At 32.4% G+C, this 19,241-nt stretch overlaps 1 protein-coding gene across 1 annotated transcript; it reads left to right on the plus strand.

Moving 5' to 3' along the window:
- Window positions 1-1,456: 1,456 nt before the first annotated feature.
- Window positions 1,457-17,728, plus strand: LOC114389534 (probable alpha-mannosidase At5g13980). The gene is made up of 29 exons (XM_028350226.1): window positions 1,457-1,915; window positions 2,032-2,115; window positions 2,797-2,885; window positions 3,062-3,236; window positions 3,358-3,477; window positions 3,610-3,693; window positions 3,780-3,851; window positions 5,193-5,306; window positions 5,433-5,533; window positions 5,638-5,731; window positions 5,824-5,991; window positions 6,077-6,166; window positions 8,409-8,474; window positions 8,588-8,644; window positions 9,801-10,020; window positions 10,110-10,243; window positions 10,447-10,518; window positions 10,837-10,896; window positions 10,969-11,040; window positions 11,736-11,783; window positions 11,982-12,101; window positions 12,839-12,904; window positions 13,336-13,448; window positions 14,971-15,055; window positions 15,540-15,650; window positions 15,774-15,872; window positions 16,791-16,838; window positions 17,210-17,278; window positions 17,361-17,728. The coding sequence occupies exons 1-29, from the start codon at window positions 1,679-1,681 to the stop codon at window positions 17,583-17,585; spliced, it is 3,093 nt and encodes a 1,030-aa protein (XP_028206027.1). The 5' UTR covers window positions 1,457-1,678; the 3' UTR covers window positions 17,586-17,728.
- The last annotated feature ends 1,513 nt before the right edge of the window (window positions 17,729-19,241 follow it).

Here is a 19,241-nt window from a genome sequence, read left to right on the forward strand (position 1 = left end):
TAGGAAAAAAAGATTTTTTTTATTGTAAAACGATAAGAAAATCATTATTTATATTTAATCAAATACTATTTATTTAATTGTTTTCTTTATAAATTTTTTATAATAAAATATGAATATTTATTAGTATATGCAATGACATCAAATTATAAATTATAATAAAAATTTGTTGATTTTTATTTTTTATAAATCGTATACAATTATTTTTTATTGACCGATCATTTAAAAAATCATAACCTTACAAAAAATCATTCCAAAGGAGGTAAGTGTTTTTTACATATTAAAAGTGTCATTGCAATTGCAATTTTCCCTAAAAATTATTCATAGACCTAATTTAACTATAATGCTTTACAATAAATATTTTTTTTAGTTGAACTTTTCATCAAACACGAGATTGTAAAAAGAGTATTTATAATTTATAAAACGAGTATTTTTTTTCTTTTAGACTCAATTTAATTTACGAGTTTTTTAAAAAAAATTGCCACAATCATTATAATTTTTTTTGAAATTATAATAATTAGTCACAATCTACTATTAACATTTGAATATATTTGTTGCATTTTTTATACTTTTGGGAACTAAATTTTATATTTTTACATGAATGCATTTGTGGGAAGACGAAAAGTCAAAAAATACTATATAATTTGTCCTTCTATGTCATGTAGGCTATTTTATCAACGGTGACACACGAAAGTTAATAATATTTTATTAGAGATATATTTGTTATACTTTTTACACTTTCGAAGACTAAATTTTGTATTTTAATCTTCCAGGGACGTATTTCTCAGCAAATTACACGTTCAAAGACAAAAATGACTATTTAACCTAATTTTTTTTAAAGAGTTATTTAATAAGTTTTATACAATAATAATAAAGAATGTTAAAAGAATGGAATATATCACCTTCTTCTCATTTATTAGAATGTTAACGTTTTTTAAATATATTTATGATTATTGATTAAAATTTATTAAAAATCATCCAATTATAAATAAAACTTGTGTAACCGAAAACTAATAATTTGATTATTCTTAATAATAGTTTTTTATCAATAAAAATAAAGAAGAATGTGTTTTAGATTCTTCAAAATTGGTTTTAATCTTTATATTTTAAAATAAATTTTCGTTTTCATATTTGTAAACTACGATGAATTTGTCTTTAATTTTATAGTTTAATTTTTTTTCTGGATAGTTTTTTTTAATATTTTTAATTAATAAAAAATAGAATGTAAAAAAGTTAAAATATAGGGTTTTTTGGTATAGACCAAAAGATTCCAACTCAAAATCTGTAATTAAATTACAAGGACCCCTGTGAAAATTGATCTCTGCACTTGATAATAAAATGTGGTGATTAAAATCAAATTAAATAAATATCAAGGAATTAACAGTAATACACATTTTATCCTAAAAAAATACATTTAAAGTTGTGTAATATTACTTCTCTGTCATGTATTTTGGTTACATTAGCAGCGAAGTCAGATTAACAAGAGCCGATAAAACCACCTGTCTGTACTTTCATCCTTCGAACACAACACATGGAAGTGACTCTGATGAGCTTGCAGGATCACCACTGTGCATGATCACCAAGTGGAAGTTGTTCGTTCTTCCGTTTTTGGCAGACAAATTGAGAAAAAGAATACAATTTCAGCTCTTCTTTTGGTCTCTGAAACGTTTTTTTCCCCTTCATGGGTGAACACGCAATTCCTCAATGTTTTCAGCATCTAATGGCGAAAAAATTGCTCTTTTTGTTGACCCTTTTGGAAATTCTCCTTTGTGGGCAATCCAAGTTTATGGTGTACAACACTTCCCAAGGCATAGTCCCTGGGAAGCTCAATGTTCATCTGGTAGCTCACACCCACGATGATGTTGGTTGGTTGAAGACCGTTGATCAGTACTATGTTGGTTCCAACAATTCAATTCAGGTGCTTTTTTTTTTGTTTTTTGTTTTTTCTCTTTCTTTGATTAAACTTGAGAGCGATGTGTCTGAAAATTGCAACTTGATTGACTTTTTGTTTTATTGCATTGTCACATTGCGTAGGGGGCTTGTGTGCAAAATGTCTTGGACTCCATGGTGCATGCTCTTCTGGCTGACAAGAACAGAAAATTTATCTATGTTGAGATGGTACGTTAACTTTTTTCTTTTAACCCCCTTATCTGTTGCTCTCTCGAGTTTCCTTTATTGGATTGAAGTGGTTCTGCTTGTGCCTAAAGGAGGTATAAAAGTTGGTCGTTTTGGTTCAATGTAGTGATGCTCCAATATACAATTTGAAGTTCATCATTTCCTTCTGTACTGTAGCCAATGCCTTCCTTGGCATTTTATCTTCCAAATGTGATGTTTTATATTTAACATCCCTCTTCTGCCAACAGATTAATGTTACTTCCACAGTAGCTTGATAGACCTTAGACTGTTAATACTCGTGACATTGGCAAATAGGAATATTTTAGAAAATCAGAAAAAAACTTTTGAAAATATGGGTTACTTTTAAAGCTTTTTTATAATGTTAACTATTAATGGCTCTCTCTTTAGATCAACTCGATACTGCTGTGTGATAGGGTTTACTAGCTTATGAAATTGGTTGGTGGATAAGAATATCAAGAAAGTTTGAGGGTTTGTCAAACACTAAGGCATGAACTCCGTGGATATTTGAATTTCTTCTTTATACTGTAAATTTATATTTATCTCACATTTTCTGTTTTGTATTCCTACCCTGTCACTGTTATATGCTTGAACATAGCAGGTAACTATATGTTCATTTTATGTGTAGACTGTTTCTTATTAATTCTTTCACTTTGATCATTGCAGGCCTTTTTCAAGCGATGGTGGAGAGATCAAAGTGAAGCTGTTCAGGATGTAGTTAAGAAACTCGTTAGTTCGGGTCAACTAGAGTTCATGTAAATTACATTTTCTGATTAAAATTTTCACTGTGATTAAGAACTAAGTCATCATTCATGTTTGTGAGGGTTCCAATAACTATGGACGATTGTCTCTCTCCATTTATTATATTCTTCATTTGTCATGTATTTGGGTATTGATGTTATTTCTTTCCTTTATTTTCTCCTTGTTACAGAAATGGTGCCATGGCTATGCATGATGAGGCAGTAACACATTACATAGACATGATTGATCAGACTGCACTTGGACATCAATTTCTAAAAGAGGAATTTGGTGTGACTCCCAGAATTGGTTGGCAAATTGATCCTTTCGGACATTCTGCTGTGCAGGCTTACCTGTTGGGAGCTGAAGTATGCCATAGATCTTCAAGTGACAAATCTTGTCATGACTAATGAATATATTTGGAAAAAGTTAGCTGTCAGAAGTACTAATTTCTTTGTGGGCTATCAACTGGTTCTACTTTGTATGCAGGTTGGTTTTGACTCATTTTTCTTTGGTCGGATAGATTACCAAGATAGGGCTAAGCGCAAAAAGGAGAAGAGTCTTGAGGTTATCTGGCAGGGTAGCAAGAGCCTTGGCCCCTCTGCCCAGGTGAATGTCAAGAAATGTTTGTCTCTTTAAATGTTTGTATGGTTGTCTTTGTTTTTTCATGATTGGTGTCTCTTAAAATAAATGTTTCTATTAATTATGTGGTGTATCCTTGTTGCCCTTGTGTTCTTCCAGATCTTTGCTGGAGCATTCCCAGAAAATTATGAGCCACCTTCAGGATTTTACTTTGAAGTTAATGATGCCTCACCAATAGTTCAAGTAATACTATAAGAACTTGTTAATTTTGCTATCACATGTTAACTATTTTGTTCTCTGCTCTGCTAAATTTTGCTTACTTGCTGAAGGATAACATGCAATTGTTTGATTACAATGTCCAAGATCGAGTGAATGACTTTGTTGCTGCTGCATTATTACAGGTAAGTTTAGCAAGTTTGTCTTCAAACTGTTGAAGAAGTTATATGACTTTTGTGACACAAGAACATGTTTAGAGATTAAAAACAGAATTGAGTGATTAATAGAGGGAGCGAGAGAGAGAGAGAGATTGAGAGTTATATACAGGGATATTCTATCCTAAATTAGTTCCTATTTACAACAGATACTCTTAGAAATTATTGAAATTCAAAGAATGAAAACAAATCTTTAGTATGTCAGAAAAATGATTACTGTCATTTTTCCTTTTGATACAATTAATACATATACACATCAGTTCATAGACCTAACTAACTGTGCCAGCTGGAACCTAAATGATACAGCTGTCTATCCAACTAAGACAGTTATAACTATCTGAATTGACAGAATGGCACTAAGGTTGTGTGAGAGAGTTGCCTTATAGAAATAATAAGATATTTTCATATATTCTAATTTTCAATTCACAACCAATACGAAAAATGGAAGTGCATTAGAGTTCTTTTAGTCAATGTATACGGCTCATGACACAGTTCTGTAACTATTGTAGTTTTTTATTGTTAAAAGGCACCCGATAGTGTCTACCTTAAAAAGAAGTGTATCTCTTCCAAATGATGAGCTAGGGCTTGTCATTCTTAGATTATATCTTTCAAATGATGATTTTATTATTCCATAGAGCTAAAACTTTTGGATAGGACTAATGATGTTTCTTATGATATTTTAACACGGGCAGGAAAATTGTGTATTTCTGGTGACATGTTGATAGTTAAAAACAAATTTCTTATTTGGGGGCAGGGGACTATGCCTGTTATGACCATAAGTATCGTTTTTGTAAATTGTAATCATCATTTATTGACTATTGATATGTTTATGTATTAATGAGAAATTAGTAATGTGAATGCCTCTTTACAAATATTATGCATTTATGTTGCAAATATATAAATTTTTGTTAACGTTTCTTGACTTTGTCATATATTTATCTATTTTGTATCTAGGCTTCTTAGTTTCAGCTCTTTTGAGGTTATCATCTTTATATAGTGAGTGATGTTTGCTTCAGACTATCTAGTGATTTATATTGTACACTTCAATGTATTCCAATTATTTGTCTTGTGCAATGTTGGATTATAATATCAGCATGTAAATGATCTGTTAGATTTTCTTATGGTTGGTGCTTTCAAAAGATGCTTCCTGCTTCCTTTAATGACAATCCATCTCAACTACACTTATATGTTCTTAGCTTGAAACTTGAATGAGAACTTTAATTTTGATATTGAGTTCGAAATAGAGGGAACTTTAACGGCTTTTATGCTGGATCTCATCAGAATCGTTATCCTACATTGTTTCATTTTCAGGCAAACATAACTCGAACAAATCACATAATGTGGACAATGGGAACTGATTTTAAGTATCAATATGCACATACATGGTTCCGACAGCTGGACAAGCTTATTCATTATGTAAACATGGTAACTTTCTAACATACATGAATTAATTTGATTGTGTTTTAACTCTTGATTTGACTTTATGTCTTTATTCTCTGTGTTATTATGAACTGTGTGATTGTTAAAAGTTTGTTTGATGGACAACTTTAGGATGGACGCGTCAATGCTCTGTACTCTACACCATCCATATATACTGATGCAAAATATGCTACAAATGAGTCCTGGCCAATCAAGACTGATGATTTTTTTCCGTGAGTTTAATATTTAGTTGTTGCATAATCTTTTTGCTTAATTCTTGGTTTTTTATTCCCTGTGTATGATGTTTTATCTCATGTATGCATGAAAAAAATACCAGTTATGCAGATCGAGCAAATGGTTACTGGACAGGATACTTTACCAGTAGGCCAGCTATCAAACGCTATGTCAGATTAATGAGTGGCTATTATTTGGTATGATTTGTATTTTTATAGTTTTAGTTTACAAGTTAGTCAATGTCTTCCACTGGTGTTTGGATGTTTACTTTCTACCAATAAATTATTAGGCTGCAAGACAACTAGAATTTTTTAGGGGGAGAGTGAATTCAGGGCCAAATACAGACTCATTAGCTGATGCTTTAGCAATTGCGCAACACCATGATGCAGTCACTGGCACAGAAAAGCAGCATGTGGCCAATGATTATTCTAAGCGATTGTCAATAGGCTACAAGGAGGTGTGATTTCAGCTTATCTGTCTTCAAGTAATTGTGTATAACCATTTGTTAGCGTATCATCTAGTAGCATATTGCCTTTGTGCAGGCAGAGGAATTGGTTTCATCATCGCTGGCTTGCTTGGTTGAGTCACCGTTGCTTACTAGATGTCAAAATCCAGTTACAAAGTTTCAACAAGTAAAAGATCTCAAATCTTTTTAAGTTTGTGCAGTATTTTCATTACTTGCTGAAATGACCCGCTTCTTCCTTGTCTTAAAACTGTTACTCATAAGTTATAGTTGTTGATAAATTATTTCTTATCATTAATTATTTCTTGGCAAACCTGGTTTTGCTTATTTTTTTATGGATTCTATTCCTTTTTTCATCTTCACTACATAGAAGTGTCTTTATTTCTCAAGTATTCAGCATGCTATAATGTTAGCATATGTTAAAAATGTTATCATATTTCATGCATTAAGCATGTTGACTTATAAGGGAGATTTTCTTTTGATATAAGAAATATATTGAGACAAAGATAGGAATATGACAGAGGGAAAGAAGGTTAAAAAATCCTCCATAAAAAAGAGAAAAGAAAAGTATACATCAAGGACCAAAAGACATTAATGTAGTAAAGCTACCCAATTCCTTCTCATTTCTGTAAGGCTTACCCTTTCAAAATAGGCATGCACGTTACACCATGTGAAAGCCAAACACCTAATATTATCCCAAAGCAACTGCTTATCTGAATTGGTATCCTAAAAAATGCGAGAGCTTAGCTCCACCCAAATTTAGCAAATATTGCACTGTGTCACAAACGTTGGGTTATTTACTTCTTCCAAAAACTACTAAAACTGGTCAGTAAGAATTGGTCCAAGGACTTAGGACTCACGAAACATTCTCTAAATCCAAACAAAGAATTCCATGAAGCAGTAGCAGCAGAACAGTGCAAGAAGTGAAGAACAAATTCTGAGCTTCCATCATCATAACACACAAGGGAAATTGCCTTAAGTGGCCTACGCTTTTGTAGCTTGTCATTGTGTTAGAAACTGGATCAGAACACTCTGAACTAGCATAAATTTGCTGCTTAATTCTTCAATTTATGATGGTACCAATAGATCGCTGTACCAGAACAGCAGAATTACAGAAATGAAAGTTAAAAAGGGTGTTTGAGAGACCCTGCACTCTCCCTTACCGACTTCAACTCTTTTTCTGACTTTTTTTCATCTCCCTAACTCCTTTCTTATAGTTATATGGGTCAACTTCCTTTCTTGATTCCCTTTTATTTCTTTACATAAATTACTCAATTATTTCCTTATATAAATCACTTGATTCCCCTTGATTGCTGGACGTGCAATCTGTTACATTAATCATTCAATTCCATGTAATTCCCCGTCTGCCATTTCCTAATATAGACTCTATTAATAGATGGTTTCCTAACACATTGGTATTTATTCTTTAAAGCACAGATGTCCAAATAAAATAATTAGGTTTAGTTTAGATAAACTTCTTAACAAGCACTTATTGGAAGAGAAAATAAGGAGGTAAATTCACTCAAACTTCTACATTAGTTAAAATCAAGTTAAGCATCTCAATCCTTGAAGAAGTTAGATCAGAGAGTTTCTAAAAAATTGAAAAGCATAAGTTGATTTTAACATATGAAAAAAGTTGGATTTATTTTACCTCCTTATTTTTTTCTCTTATAAGTGCTTGTTGCGGAATTGATTTAAACTGGGCCTTAACCTAGGAGTTAAGAATTGAAAATATGATTTGCCCAAAAACACCCCAGAAGGATTAAGAAACCAAATTCTTTTAATTTGATTGAAGGACAAATGAACCTAATCAAGGGGACTCGGAAGAACCTTCAATTCAGAGGATTCTTTCAAATCTTGAATTCTAAAAATCCCTAGAAACAACAGGATCTCGAATACTAAAAATCTTCGATATAAGTGTTGTTTAAGGTGGATAGATAAAAAATAAAATTGTTGTTCAAGGTAGATAGATGAAAAGGTCAAGGGGCAGCTAAATTAAAAATGGATTCTCCTACTGGACAGTGACATGAGAGACATTACCTTCTTGCTCGGAAAGAAAATCGTCAAAAGGTGGCATAACTAAGCACAACAAAAGTAATTTCTTTTCCAGCAATTTTCTTGTATGTGTTGTTATATACAGTTTGTCCATCCAATCTCTTCTCTTGTATTTTGATATAGTCCAATTAGTCTTATTATACAACAAAATTAAAGCTTTATGTTCCTTCTCTCTCTCTAGAAGATTATAATGATTAGAGCTTAGATATGATAGTTAACACCTGTATGTTCCAAAGGAATATAAAGAATGTTGTAAAATTAGCATTTAATTTGGATATTGATAATTTTTTATCATCATATCCAAGTTCAAGCTGTAGAGTATTTTGATATTTGTTTTTCCTTTTCATATTTTACAGTGTCCACTTTTGAACATAAGTTACTGTCCTGCATCAGAAGTTGATCTGGTTCAAGGAAAGAATTTGGTAAAAATATTTATTTCATCTCATATTTTGTCCTTCTTTCCTCACTCCTCAGTGTTATTGTTTTATATTTAATTTTTAAATTATATCTTCTTGCGATCTTTTTCTATACTTAGGTTATTGTAGTTTACAACTCTCTAGGTTGGAGGAGGAATGAAGTGATTCGGATTCCGGTGAGTGATGTCAATATAATATTTCTTGGTTGTTGTAAATTCAATATATGGTGGTGCTGAGAGCATTTGAAACTGATATACTGAAAATTATCATAATCTTTATCTATTTGATTCTTTCAGTGGTCTTCATTCATGAACTATTAGTATGTCTTCTTCAATATGATGTTAAAGATTATTTGGCATTGGCAGGGATGGATCCAGAAATCTATCGAATTGGGGGATTAATTTTTCTTTCTTTCTTTATAATTGTTTAAATGGGGGATTAATTTTTCTTTCTTTCTTTATAATTGTTTAAATGGGGGATTAATTTTTCTCTCTTTCTTTATAATTGTTTAAATGTTTAACTTCTAATAAATAATCATTTAAAAAACATTTCCTATTTTATACATAAAATTAAAACTAATTTTTATTTTAAATGATAATAACCTCAATTATTACTGTAATAACAACAAACAAAACTAGTTTTACACAATTTTACACCAACTATAATCTTATCCACTACAATAATAACAACAAACACAACTAGTTTTACACAATTTTATACTAAATAACCTCAGCCATTATTATAATAACAACATACACTATTAGTTTTATATAATGTTACACTAACCAACTTAAAAATATATATTTATATACATAAGGAGTTCTGCCTGCCCATCTCTAACTCCATCCATGGGCATTGGTATTATTTACTTCTTATAGTCTGCTGAAATAAATGTAGACTTGTTAGGAACCAAGAATTCAAATGAGAAAGAAAAGAAAGGATTTTATTGACTAGTAAGAAAAGAACAGAAAATAAGAGAGAAAACTCTACTCCAAGGGTTTCCCCTTCACAAAGGATTTTTCCTTTCACAAAGAGTTAATGCTCAATCTACAAATGATAAGATCCCCCTCTATCGTATCCTTCTTCTCCTATTTATATCTAATAAACCCCTCTAACTAACCAATCAATATCCTAATTGTAGTAACTAACTCATTATTTGTCTAACCATCTTAACTAACTTTCCCTTCTCCTTATATCCTAACAAGACTGTAGTATTTGCATAGACAGACCTGTAACTTATGATCTATTTAACTATGATAGTGCTTGCTCCTTGTGTGTTTGTGTATAGATAGATGCAAGTAATATATCTTTTGGTGTTGCAAACATCTTCAGGTTATTGAGGCCAATGTTAGAGTTCATGACTCTAATGGTATAGAAATAGAATCTCAACTTCTTCCTCAGGCTGAGAAATATGTAGACTTAAGAAATTACTACGTGAAGGCATATCTAGGACAAACTCCACCCAAGGCACCTAAGTACTGGCTTGCATTTACAGTTTCTGTACCGCCACTTGGTTTTAGCACATACACTGTCTCAACTGCCAAAAGGACAGGTTCAGTTATAGATTGCTTTACTATTTAATTTGAAGAGCTTATTTATTCCATGCTCATAACAAATAAAATAATTTCTGCTTGTTTTCAGGGTCCACAAGATCATCAGTAGATATATATAAGAGTAGTGAAAAGTCTAAATTTGATGTTGGTCAAGGAAATTTGAAGCTTACATTTTCTATGGATCAAGAGAAGTGTACCAATTATGTTAATATAAGAAACCTGGTTTGTGAGACTTCACTTTGCAGATGGTTCCCTTTTAATTAGAAACCTTTTATGTGTCTAATCATGCCTGTGTATTTGTGATGTTCTCTTTCCTCTTTTCATGATTTAATATATTCTTTAGCTTTGAATTTTAAATGGTTGGATAGAAAAATGATAAGCAAAGAAGTATAACTCGATTAACCCTGTTATTTTTTACATGGAAGGTCGAGGAGCAGGTTGAACTAAGTTACCTATACTATTCTGGATACAATGGAACTAATCAAAAAGATCCACAGGTGGATGGATATTTTTACTGTAGATACAAATATGTGGATTAAATATGATTTTAGTCCTTGTAAATATAAAAATGTTTACTATTAGTTCCTAAAAAAATTGTCTTCTTTTGGTCCCTTGTTTATGGAAATAGACTTTACATGACACATTTCCATAAATGAGGGACCAAAAAGAGACTTGTTTTTAGGAACTAAAAGTGAAGGTTATCCTATTTGCAAAGACTATAGTAAAAACATATTTATCCCCCAGTATGTTATTCATTTTTTAAGTCTCCTGGTATCCTACTTTGATATAACTTTGCAATTTAATTTCCCTCACAGAATTCTGGGGCCTATATCTTCCGTCCAAATGGCACACATCCCATAAACCATGAAAAAAAGGTTTGAAATTCTTTCTGATATATAATATCCCAACAAACAAATTCCCATAACAACTTTCACTTTAATTTTCAGGTTCCATTGACTGTTTTGCATGGACCTGTGCTAGATGAAGTGCACCAACAAATCAATCCATGGATATATCAGGTGTTTTGCTTGTTACATCTTTAACAGCATCTTCATATTACTTTCTTATTAATTAACTTCTTTCCTATTTAGCAATATGAAATTGTCATTTCATAATTAATTGAATAAAATGTGTAGTGTAAAAGGGAAGACATGAATTGCATGTTACCTTCTTGACAATCTTAATATGATAAATTTTCATTGGCTTATATATCATTTTTAGTCCAATAGATTAACAATATAGTTGATTTTAGTATAGTCTTCCCTCTAAATGATAATTATGACTTCACCTTATAGTTTAAATTTTAGATGGAACAGTTCTTGACACTTGATATTATGCAAATTACTTCAATGTTTTTTTTACTAGAAGTAATCAAAGCTTTAGGGAGGTGCACTTAGTGCCATCCTGATAATTATTTCAGAGTATGCAATTTTGCAAAATAATAATTGAATGTTGTCATACATAGCCTGGAGAAAGTCTTGCCTGTCAGCCCAGATGCTTAGAAAAATAATTTTCCCCACTTCATGAACGAGGTCTAGCAAAGTGGAACCAAACCCCATTATCAGTATCTGTTCAACTCCAGTTTGTATTTGTCCCAGCTCCAATTTTTTTTTCCATAATGATAACAATTATAGTAATAGATAATTAGGAATAAGACTTTTTATCCTCTTCTTATCTAACATTAGAAATTAATGTGCTTCAAATATGTTTGTAGATTACCAGACTATACAAAGGAAAGGAGCATGTTGAAGTGGAGTTTATTGTAAGCTTTTAAATAATTGTTTTTATATTTACATTGTGTCATTCTCCTAGTCGTGGTATAAGCTGCCTATGACTGTTTGATTTTCCTTTGTTGGTGTTTCTTGTTACATTGTGGTAAATATTGAGATATATTTCATATAAGGATTTCATGTAGAACATGTTGGAAACTTATTTGAACTTATGGTATTTGGAATATCAGGTTGGCCCTATACCAATTGAAGATGGAATTGGCAAAGAAGTTGCCACTCGGATTTCAACTACTATGGAAACCAACAACACGTTTTACACGGATTCTAATGGACGTGATTTTATCAAAAGGGTATGCAGCTCAGATTAAGTTCCATATAATACCACATCTAAATAGTTTAGATCATCCATAGGTTTTGGCACTAGATGACTAGAAGCTACCTTGCATAACTTTCATTATTGTCTTTTGTTGAAATTATTGGGTTTAAGGTGTAGAGAGAGGGAAAGGAGAAAACCAAGTTTGAATGCAATAGAATTGATATTGACCGTATATAATATATATATATAGTGATAAAAGGCCTATAGCACTCACTCCTATTGATACTAATGATCCTAATTAAATAAGGAAACAAATCATAAAATATTACAAAACATGGAAACTAAAACTAATCCTTAGAGATAATTTCTAAAGATATTATTAAAAAATTCTAAGATATAATATTGATATTAGGATACTCTGCCAGATGACCCTTAATTACAAGGGTCTATGAGAGGAGATATCAGGAGGGCCAGCAGGAAGTAAAATAACTAACTGTTATTGATAGAATTGAGATTGACTTGATATGATATGCTCTTAGATTAGATGTAATATTGATATTATAAGATATTCCAATTTCCAACATCTTTCTATTTCCAGATGCTGGGTTTTGTTGCCAAAAGATACTTCTTTCATGGAAGTAAAGAAATGGAAACAACTCATCTTTTGATTTGATCATAAAATTTGTTGATGGTATAAAAGTATCTGCAAACATCATCCATTTTCTTTTTCTTCGGGTGTATCTTAAATTTATGGAGTTCATCCCACTGCAGATACGAGACTACAGAACAGACTGGGACCTAGAAGTGAACCAACCTGCTGCTGGAAATTATTACCCTGTATGTGAACTTTTATGCAACATTTCTGTCATTCATCTTCAGTGTTCATGACCTAATTTCCCCCTCTTACTTGCCTGGGGGGGAGGGGCTGTTATTGCTGAAACTGTTATGCTTGCTAACTGTTGGTTATTCTTGTATGATAAAATATGCAACTTCTAATAATAAACTGCATTTTTCAAATCGAAATCGTTCATTTTCATGAGCTTGTTAAGCTTGACATATGCAAATCTTCTTCTTTTACCTGTGTTCTTTTCGTTTCAATGAGAAAAAGTTCTTTTTTTGGTCAGTGGAGGTTTTGGATTTCAGCAAATGTATGCCCAATCCCACTTTATAATTGAGACAGCTTGCTTTTTGGCACAAGCACTTCATAAATTCAACAAGAAGTTATATCCAACCTTCAGGTTCACAATATTATTTATTTTATCCTCCAGATTAATCTTGGGATATACACAGAGGATAATAAAACAGAATTCTCAGTTTTGGTGGATAGAGCTATTGGAGGATCCAGCTTACAAGATGGACAAATAGAGCTGATGGTTCACAGGTATGTGTTATTCTTCATGGTGATTTAAATAGATTGCGATCATACTGGAGTTACTTGAAATATAATTGAATTACTCATGTTTTAGAAGTTAGCATTACTTTGTTGCTTGGAAATGTGGTCTTTTTGCATCTATGCTGAAGTGTGTTAGCTTACAGAAGGGAACAAAAGCTTTTAATCATTAAAAAGTTTTGGAAAAAAGGAGGGGAAGATTTCTGAGATGTACAATTTAGGCAGCAATTTGGTATTTTAGTGCATCATATTGCAAAGTTTTTTAGGGAACTTATCTGCTTCAGCATTTACAGTGGGAATTTTAGCAGTGTCTTCATCATCAATAATCATTTTAGTGGTGGGGGATGAATTGCTTAATTCGCATCATGCTCTCCATTTTTGCACACTAGAGTTTGGATTTCTGCTTTCAGAGTGGATAGGATTAACCTGCGAATTAAAATTTTGCACTTAACAGTTTTAATTGTTTGCTTACTTCAAGGCTCACAAATGAACATCTGTTACAAAAAAGCTCCACTGGCCCATCAGGCCATCATGGACCTGACATGACTTTTTTCTGCTGTGAAGTTTTCACCAGAACTGTGAAAGCATTCCTTGGTGCTAAAATCAATATTTTTTTGTCATTTAGCCCATTTTTCGTCTGATGAATAAATGATGCTGTTCTTACTAGTTTTATCTTCTTGCCATCATTAGTTTGTTTACTTATTTTTTAATTGGGGGATAAATTTCTTATTAACGTGCTATATAGATTTTTAGGTTTTCTTTAAGACTTTTTTGATGAAATAATGATATTAAATTATTGATATTTATAAATGAAATATGCAATCAATTTAAAGTATTTTGCATTTAGATGAACAAAAAATGTATCCATCATGGAATGGTATGCTATTTTTACAAGAGAAATGCTAGCAACACACTCTTTTGAACACACTATCTCTCATTAGTTGAAATTTATTGAAAATTACAAAATTTGGTGGGTCCCCCACCTTATTCAATGAACCTCTCTCTCTCTCTCTCCTAATTTGGTACTTTTCAATAAATTTTAACTGGATGAGTGCTATGAACACACTGTCTCTAACTGGTTAAAATATATCGAAAACTGCAAACTAGGATAGAGAATCATTAAATGAGATGTGGGAGCTACAAAATTAGAGAGAGTGTATGTTTGAGGGAGTGTGTTCCTAGCATTTCTCTTTTAACCAATAAGAAAGAGTGTGTTAGATACAATGTGTTAGACAGTTAGAGTGTGTTCCTAATACTCATCTTTTTACAATTTGAAGTTTTCATGAATTTGCTCCTGCAACAGTCTTATGTATTTGTAACTTAGAGAAGGGGATGGGGGTCTTTTAATTGGGGACGTGCAATGGTAAAGAGGCTCCTCATTGCTTTAATTGCTTCCACCACCTTCCACTATCTTGTTTTGTGGGTGTCTATTTTCACTCTTCTGTTCTGTTAATGTATTTTTATTTCATTTTAAAAGGGTTAACAAACTTTATTTCTTCTCTGTCACCAACAGGAGATTACTACTTGATGATTCAAGAGGTGTTGATGAGGCTCTAAATGAAACAGATTGTGTCGGTGATGATTGCAGGGGTCTAACTGTAAGAATTTCTTCCATACTTTTAAAATAATTTAGTTGCTACTTTTGTTTTTATTTTTTATTGAGGTTAGATGTTTATTTTGGTTATCTATTCTCACTTGATCAACTAACAATTGCTCTCAAATGGGTCTTAATGCTGATGGCAGAAAAAGATTTGACGAATCAATGTCAATCCATTTTAGCTGAAGCTGACGAAAGTGTCAATGCCATAATTTGGCATTTTGTAATGTTTTATTGATATATAACTGAGAAGGAAAATAGCCAATTTTAAATTGCAGTGAGGTTTTGAAAAGAAGGATTTATTTCCAATGTTTCCAATAAATTATGCCAACCAAAATTTTATGGCGGTGTGCAGTTTTTGCTGTTAGTGTATTTGGTCGGAGCAATATGCCTGCATTGTTGCCTATATTTATGTGTGGAAAATGTAACTTCTGTGTGATTTAGATTTTGGCAATTTGGAATACGTAACTCAACCTATTTTGTAGGTCCAAGGTAAATTTTACTACAGAATAGACCCCTTGGGTGAGGGCGCTAAGTGGCGTCGTACTTTTGGCCAGGAAATATATTCTCCACTTCTGTTAGCCTTTGCTGAAAAGGTGAAATTCAATACTGGAAAAGAAAAATAGTTCTTGGACATATATCTACCTTTTATTTGATAAACTTTTAATATTTATAATTATATTATGTATCAGTCACTAAAGGTCTATTTGACTCTGCAGGATGATAAAGATGATTGGATGAATTCCCGTGTATTAACATTTTCAGGAATTGATTCTTCTTATGCATTACCTGATAATATTGCTATTATAACATTACAGGTATGTGTCTTTAGCTTAAAGGGATTCCCTTATCCCCAATTGTATTTGTTATGGGGATTAACCAGGCGTTGGACATAATAGGTTGGGTTTTGGAAACTTGTGCTGACGTACAGTAAGAGACCGGCATATGCGGAACCAACAGTCTGGGCTATGTAACACAAATAGTGGATAACACGTGGCATAACTGCCCTTCCCGTCAAAAAGCCTTTTAGCCACCCTATAAATATTGTAACCAGGCACAAATAAGGAGCTCTGATTGATAATGAACTACTCTCTCTCTCTCTCTCTCTCACTAAACTCTCCCTCACTTCTCTCCTGCTTGATCACGCTTTCCACATTCCAGTGATAAACACCATAACAGTATTAGTTCATTATTAACAAGAGGCAATTGCTTTTGGCCAACAATAACAAGTGACAATTACATGGCCAATACAATGATGGTATAGAAAAACTTGTTTTATTTGTTTGTTATGTGTGAGAAAGTGCACATATGTTAAGACATCAAGATCAAAGGAAGGGTTGAGAGTGAGAAAAAGAGATAGAGAGAGAAGATTAAAGAACACCCAAAGGTTTTCCAAGGGAGGGATTCCCCTTGTCAACTGTGAAACAGTTTTATTACAATCGCCAAAAAGAATCTCTATTCCTGGATACAATTGTATTTATATGCCTTTCACCCTACAGGTACTTCTAACCACCAACGGTTATAACTAATCCAATACACTTTACTGATATAACCAATAGCTACTAATTGGTATAGTCAATCTTCCACCCACTGCTATATTACCCCATTTACTCAATGGTGTCTCTTTTAGAGTGGACCTTCAATTTTGGAACCTCTTGGTTCCTAACAAAATACGCACTCTGTTATGTAGAAATTTTTTTATCTTGTAATTATATTTATTTTCTTGGACTTTTCAGGAACTTGATGATGGGACAGTTCTCCTTCGGTTAGCACATCTATATGAGGTGTCCACTTCATTCTTATGTAGTATTTTTCACATTTGATTTTCCTTGACTTAACAGATTTGATGATTTTGTACCATTTCTCTTTTTTGTATGTTCCTTTGATGATTTTGCTAGAATGAAGTATAAGCCTTGGCCCTGAAAAATAATGCACCAATTAATAAATGAAGGAAATGCATTTTTTTTCCTTCTAAAAACATAATTGCAGTTTTGTTGGAATAAATCAGTGAACCTATAAGGGTTGGGGAAAAGCAAAATCATTTTCAAACTTGCACAAGTTTACAGAGATGGATTCCTGCCATTGTGAACCTATAAGGGTTGGGTTTGCTTCTTGTTTTACTCCCTCATTTTCTTAGCTGATAAAATTTATGCAGATTGAAGAAGACAAAGATCTCTCTGTAATTGCAACTGTGGAGCTGAAAAAGCTCTTGCCTGGGAGGAAGGTAAAAAGTGATAGGTTTCATGGAATTTTTTTTCTAACTTTTTTAGCGTGTTTTCTAACTTAAGTGCTTTCCTTGAAATTAGATCAAGGAGGTGAAGGAGATGAGTTTATCTGCCAATCAAGAAAGGACAGAGATGGAGAAGAAAAGACTTGCTTGGAAAGTAGAAGGCTCTTCTGGAAGTAAGCAAGTTTCAAGGGGAGGGCCAGTTGATCCAAAAGAGCTAAACGTGGAGCTTGCTCCTATGGAAATTCGCACTTTTATCCTTGACTTTGATGATGTGTCTAACCAACTTTTTGATGCATTGTAGAACAAAATCATTTCTTCTAGTCCTTGCTTCTGAACAAGCATATTGGTATATGACAAGTTCAGCTATATGATAACCTCTCATAAATTACGTTTCAAATAGTAGAATGTTTTGCTTAATATTATATCTTACCTTCCCCCATATCAGCTTGAAGACTAGTTATAGTTAGTCTGTTTCTTTCGTATTTTTAATTGTAGTTTTCGCATAATATGTTTATCGTCCACTAATTATTAAACCAGGCTAGGGCTGGTACTGAGATTTTTTGTGTCCTAGGCTATCTGAGAAAACTATGCACTCGTAATTATTTGAATATTGTTCTTTTTGCATTTTTTGTTACAAATTTCTTAATTATATGTTCATAATTTTTTTTTTAAAATTAATTTCAAATAGAAATCAAAATAAGACTATTTAAGCTATCTTGTGACATACTAGATCACAAATAAGATTTTAACAATTTTAATTTCAAAAAAAAACTTTTTCAACCGATGCAACAATAACATGAATAATAATATTATTTTATAATTTGTACATAGCAAAACAATTGACTGTCTTCAAAGAACTCAATATCATAAAACTTTTGATTCAATTATTAAAGCTTCTCTAATGACTTTTAATTCTTCAAATAAACTTTTAATTCTCATATTTTATATAGTTTTTAATTTCTATTATTTCTTTATTTTCCTAGTTTATCCTTCTTTATATTTTACAACATACATAAACTATTTCGCATTGCTGTATTGTAGTCCGGTGGGGGGTGACAAGATTAGAAAGATCCAGAGATATTAGATATGGAGAGATTAGAGGGAACGATAAAAAGTTCAAGACTCTTGTTTACGTAATTACAATAATGTTAATACAAATGAAAGAAAACAACATAATACATTATCCTCTTTACGTTTGACATTGTACAAAAATTGTTGATTCATTTTCTAACCGAGCAATAAAGATGGTCGGTAACTTGAAACCTTTTTGTGCATAAATATGCTATTCCCATTGCTGTAAAAGGGAAATAGAAAAGAGGTTCCTTGTACTTCAAGTGATAAATTTCTGTGCTGCAGGCTCAAGAACATTGTTAAGCTCTGTCGTATGTTGCCAGTGAAAGAGTTATTTGAAAGGTTCAAGTAATAGAGGGAATGCTTCCAGTTAGATGATTCTGCAACACCTTACATCTTCTTCTTAACCATTTCGGAAATGAACCTTCAAAGTTTAATCTGACCCTTGGCCAACGCAAAAATCTTGAGATTCCTGAATTCTAGATTTTGACCCTGTGGCTGTGGCATTTCTTGATTAATATATGGAAGTTGTTTGGAAGGACTAGCGTACTTAAGTTGTTGTAGTGGCTTAAAACCTCCAGTGTTGCTGACAAATTATGCAGGGTGATGTTTGGATTAGGGACTGAAGATTCTTGAAATTAACAGGGTATCTCCCCACGGTTGAAATCGTTAGAAGCAAGATCAGTTCCTTCCAATCTCAAGCAATTCGTTAGACTACCGAGGACTGAACAATGGAATTGATTATGAATGACAGTAATGGTGGTCAAATTTTTCATTGCAGAACAGGTAAATGAACCACCCAAAGAATTGTTTCGAAGATGAAACAAATTGTCTGGGAGAGAACCACTGAAGAAATTATGGGAAAGGTTGAGACATTTAATATCAC

The sequence above is a fragment of the Glycine soja genome, chromosome 16, assembly GCF_004193775.1.
Source record: "Glycine soja cultivar W05 chromosome 16, ASM419377v2, whole genome shotgun sequence".
Classification (NCBI taxonomy): domain Eukaryota; kingdom Viridiplantae; phylum Streptophyta; class Magnoliopsida; order Fabales; family Fabaceae; genus Glycine; species Glycine soja.

Excerpts from the sequence above, each read along its gene's own strand:
- LOC114389534 (XM_028350226.1), top strand. The coding sequence starts at position 1,679 with ATGGGTGAACACGCAATTCCTCAATGTTTTCAGCATCTAATGGCGAAA. Across the intron at positions 8,475-8,587 it reads TGGTTCAAGGAAAGAATTTG|GTTATTGTAGTTTACAACTC; the intron begins GTAAAAATATTT and ends TTCTATACTTAG. Across the intron at positions 11,041-11,735 it reads TCAATCCATGGATATATCAG|ATTACCAGACTATACAAAGG; the intron begins GTGTTTTGCTTG and ends ATATGTTTGTAG.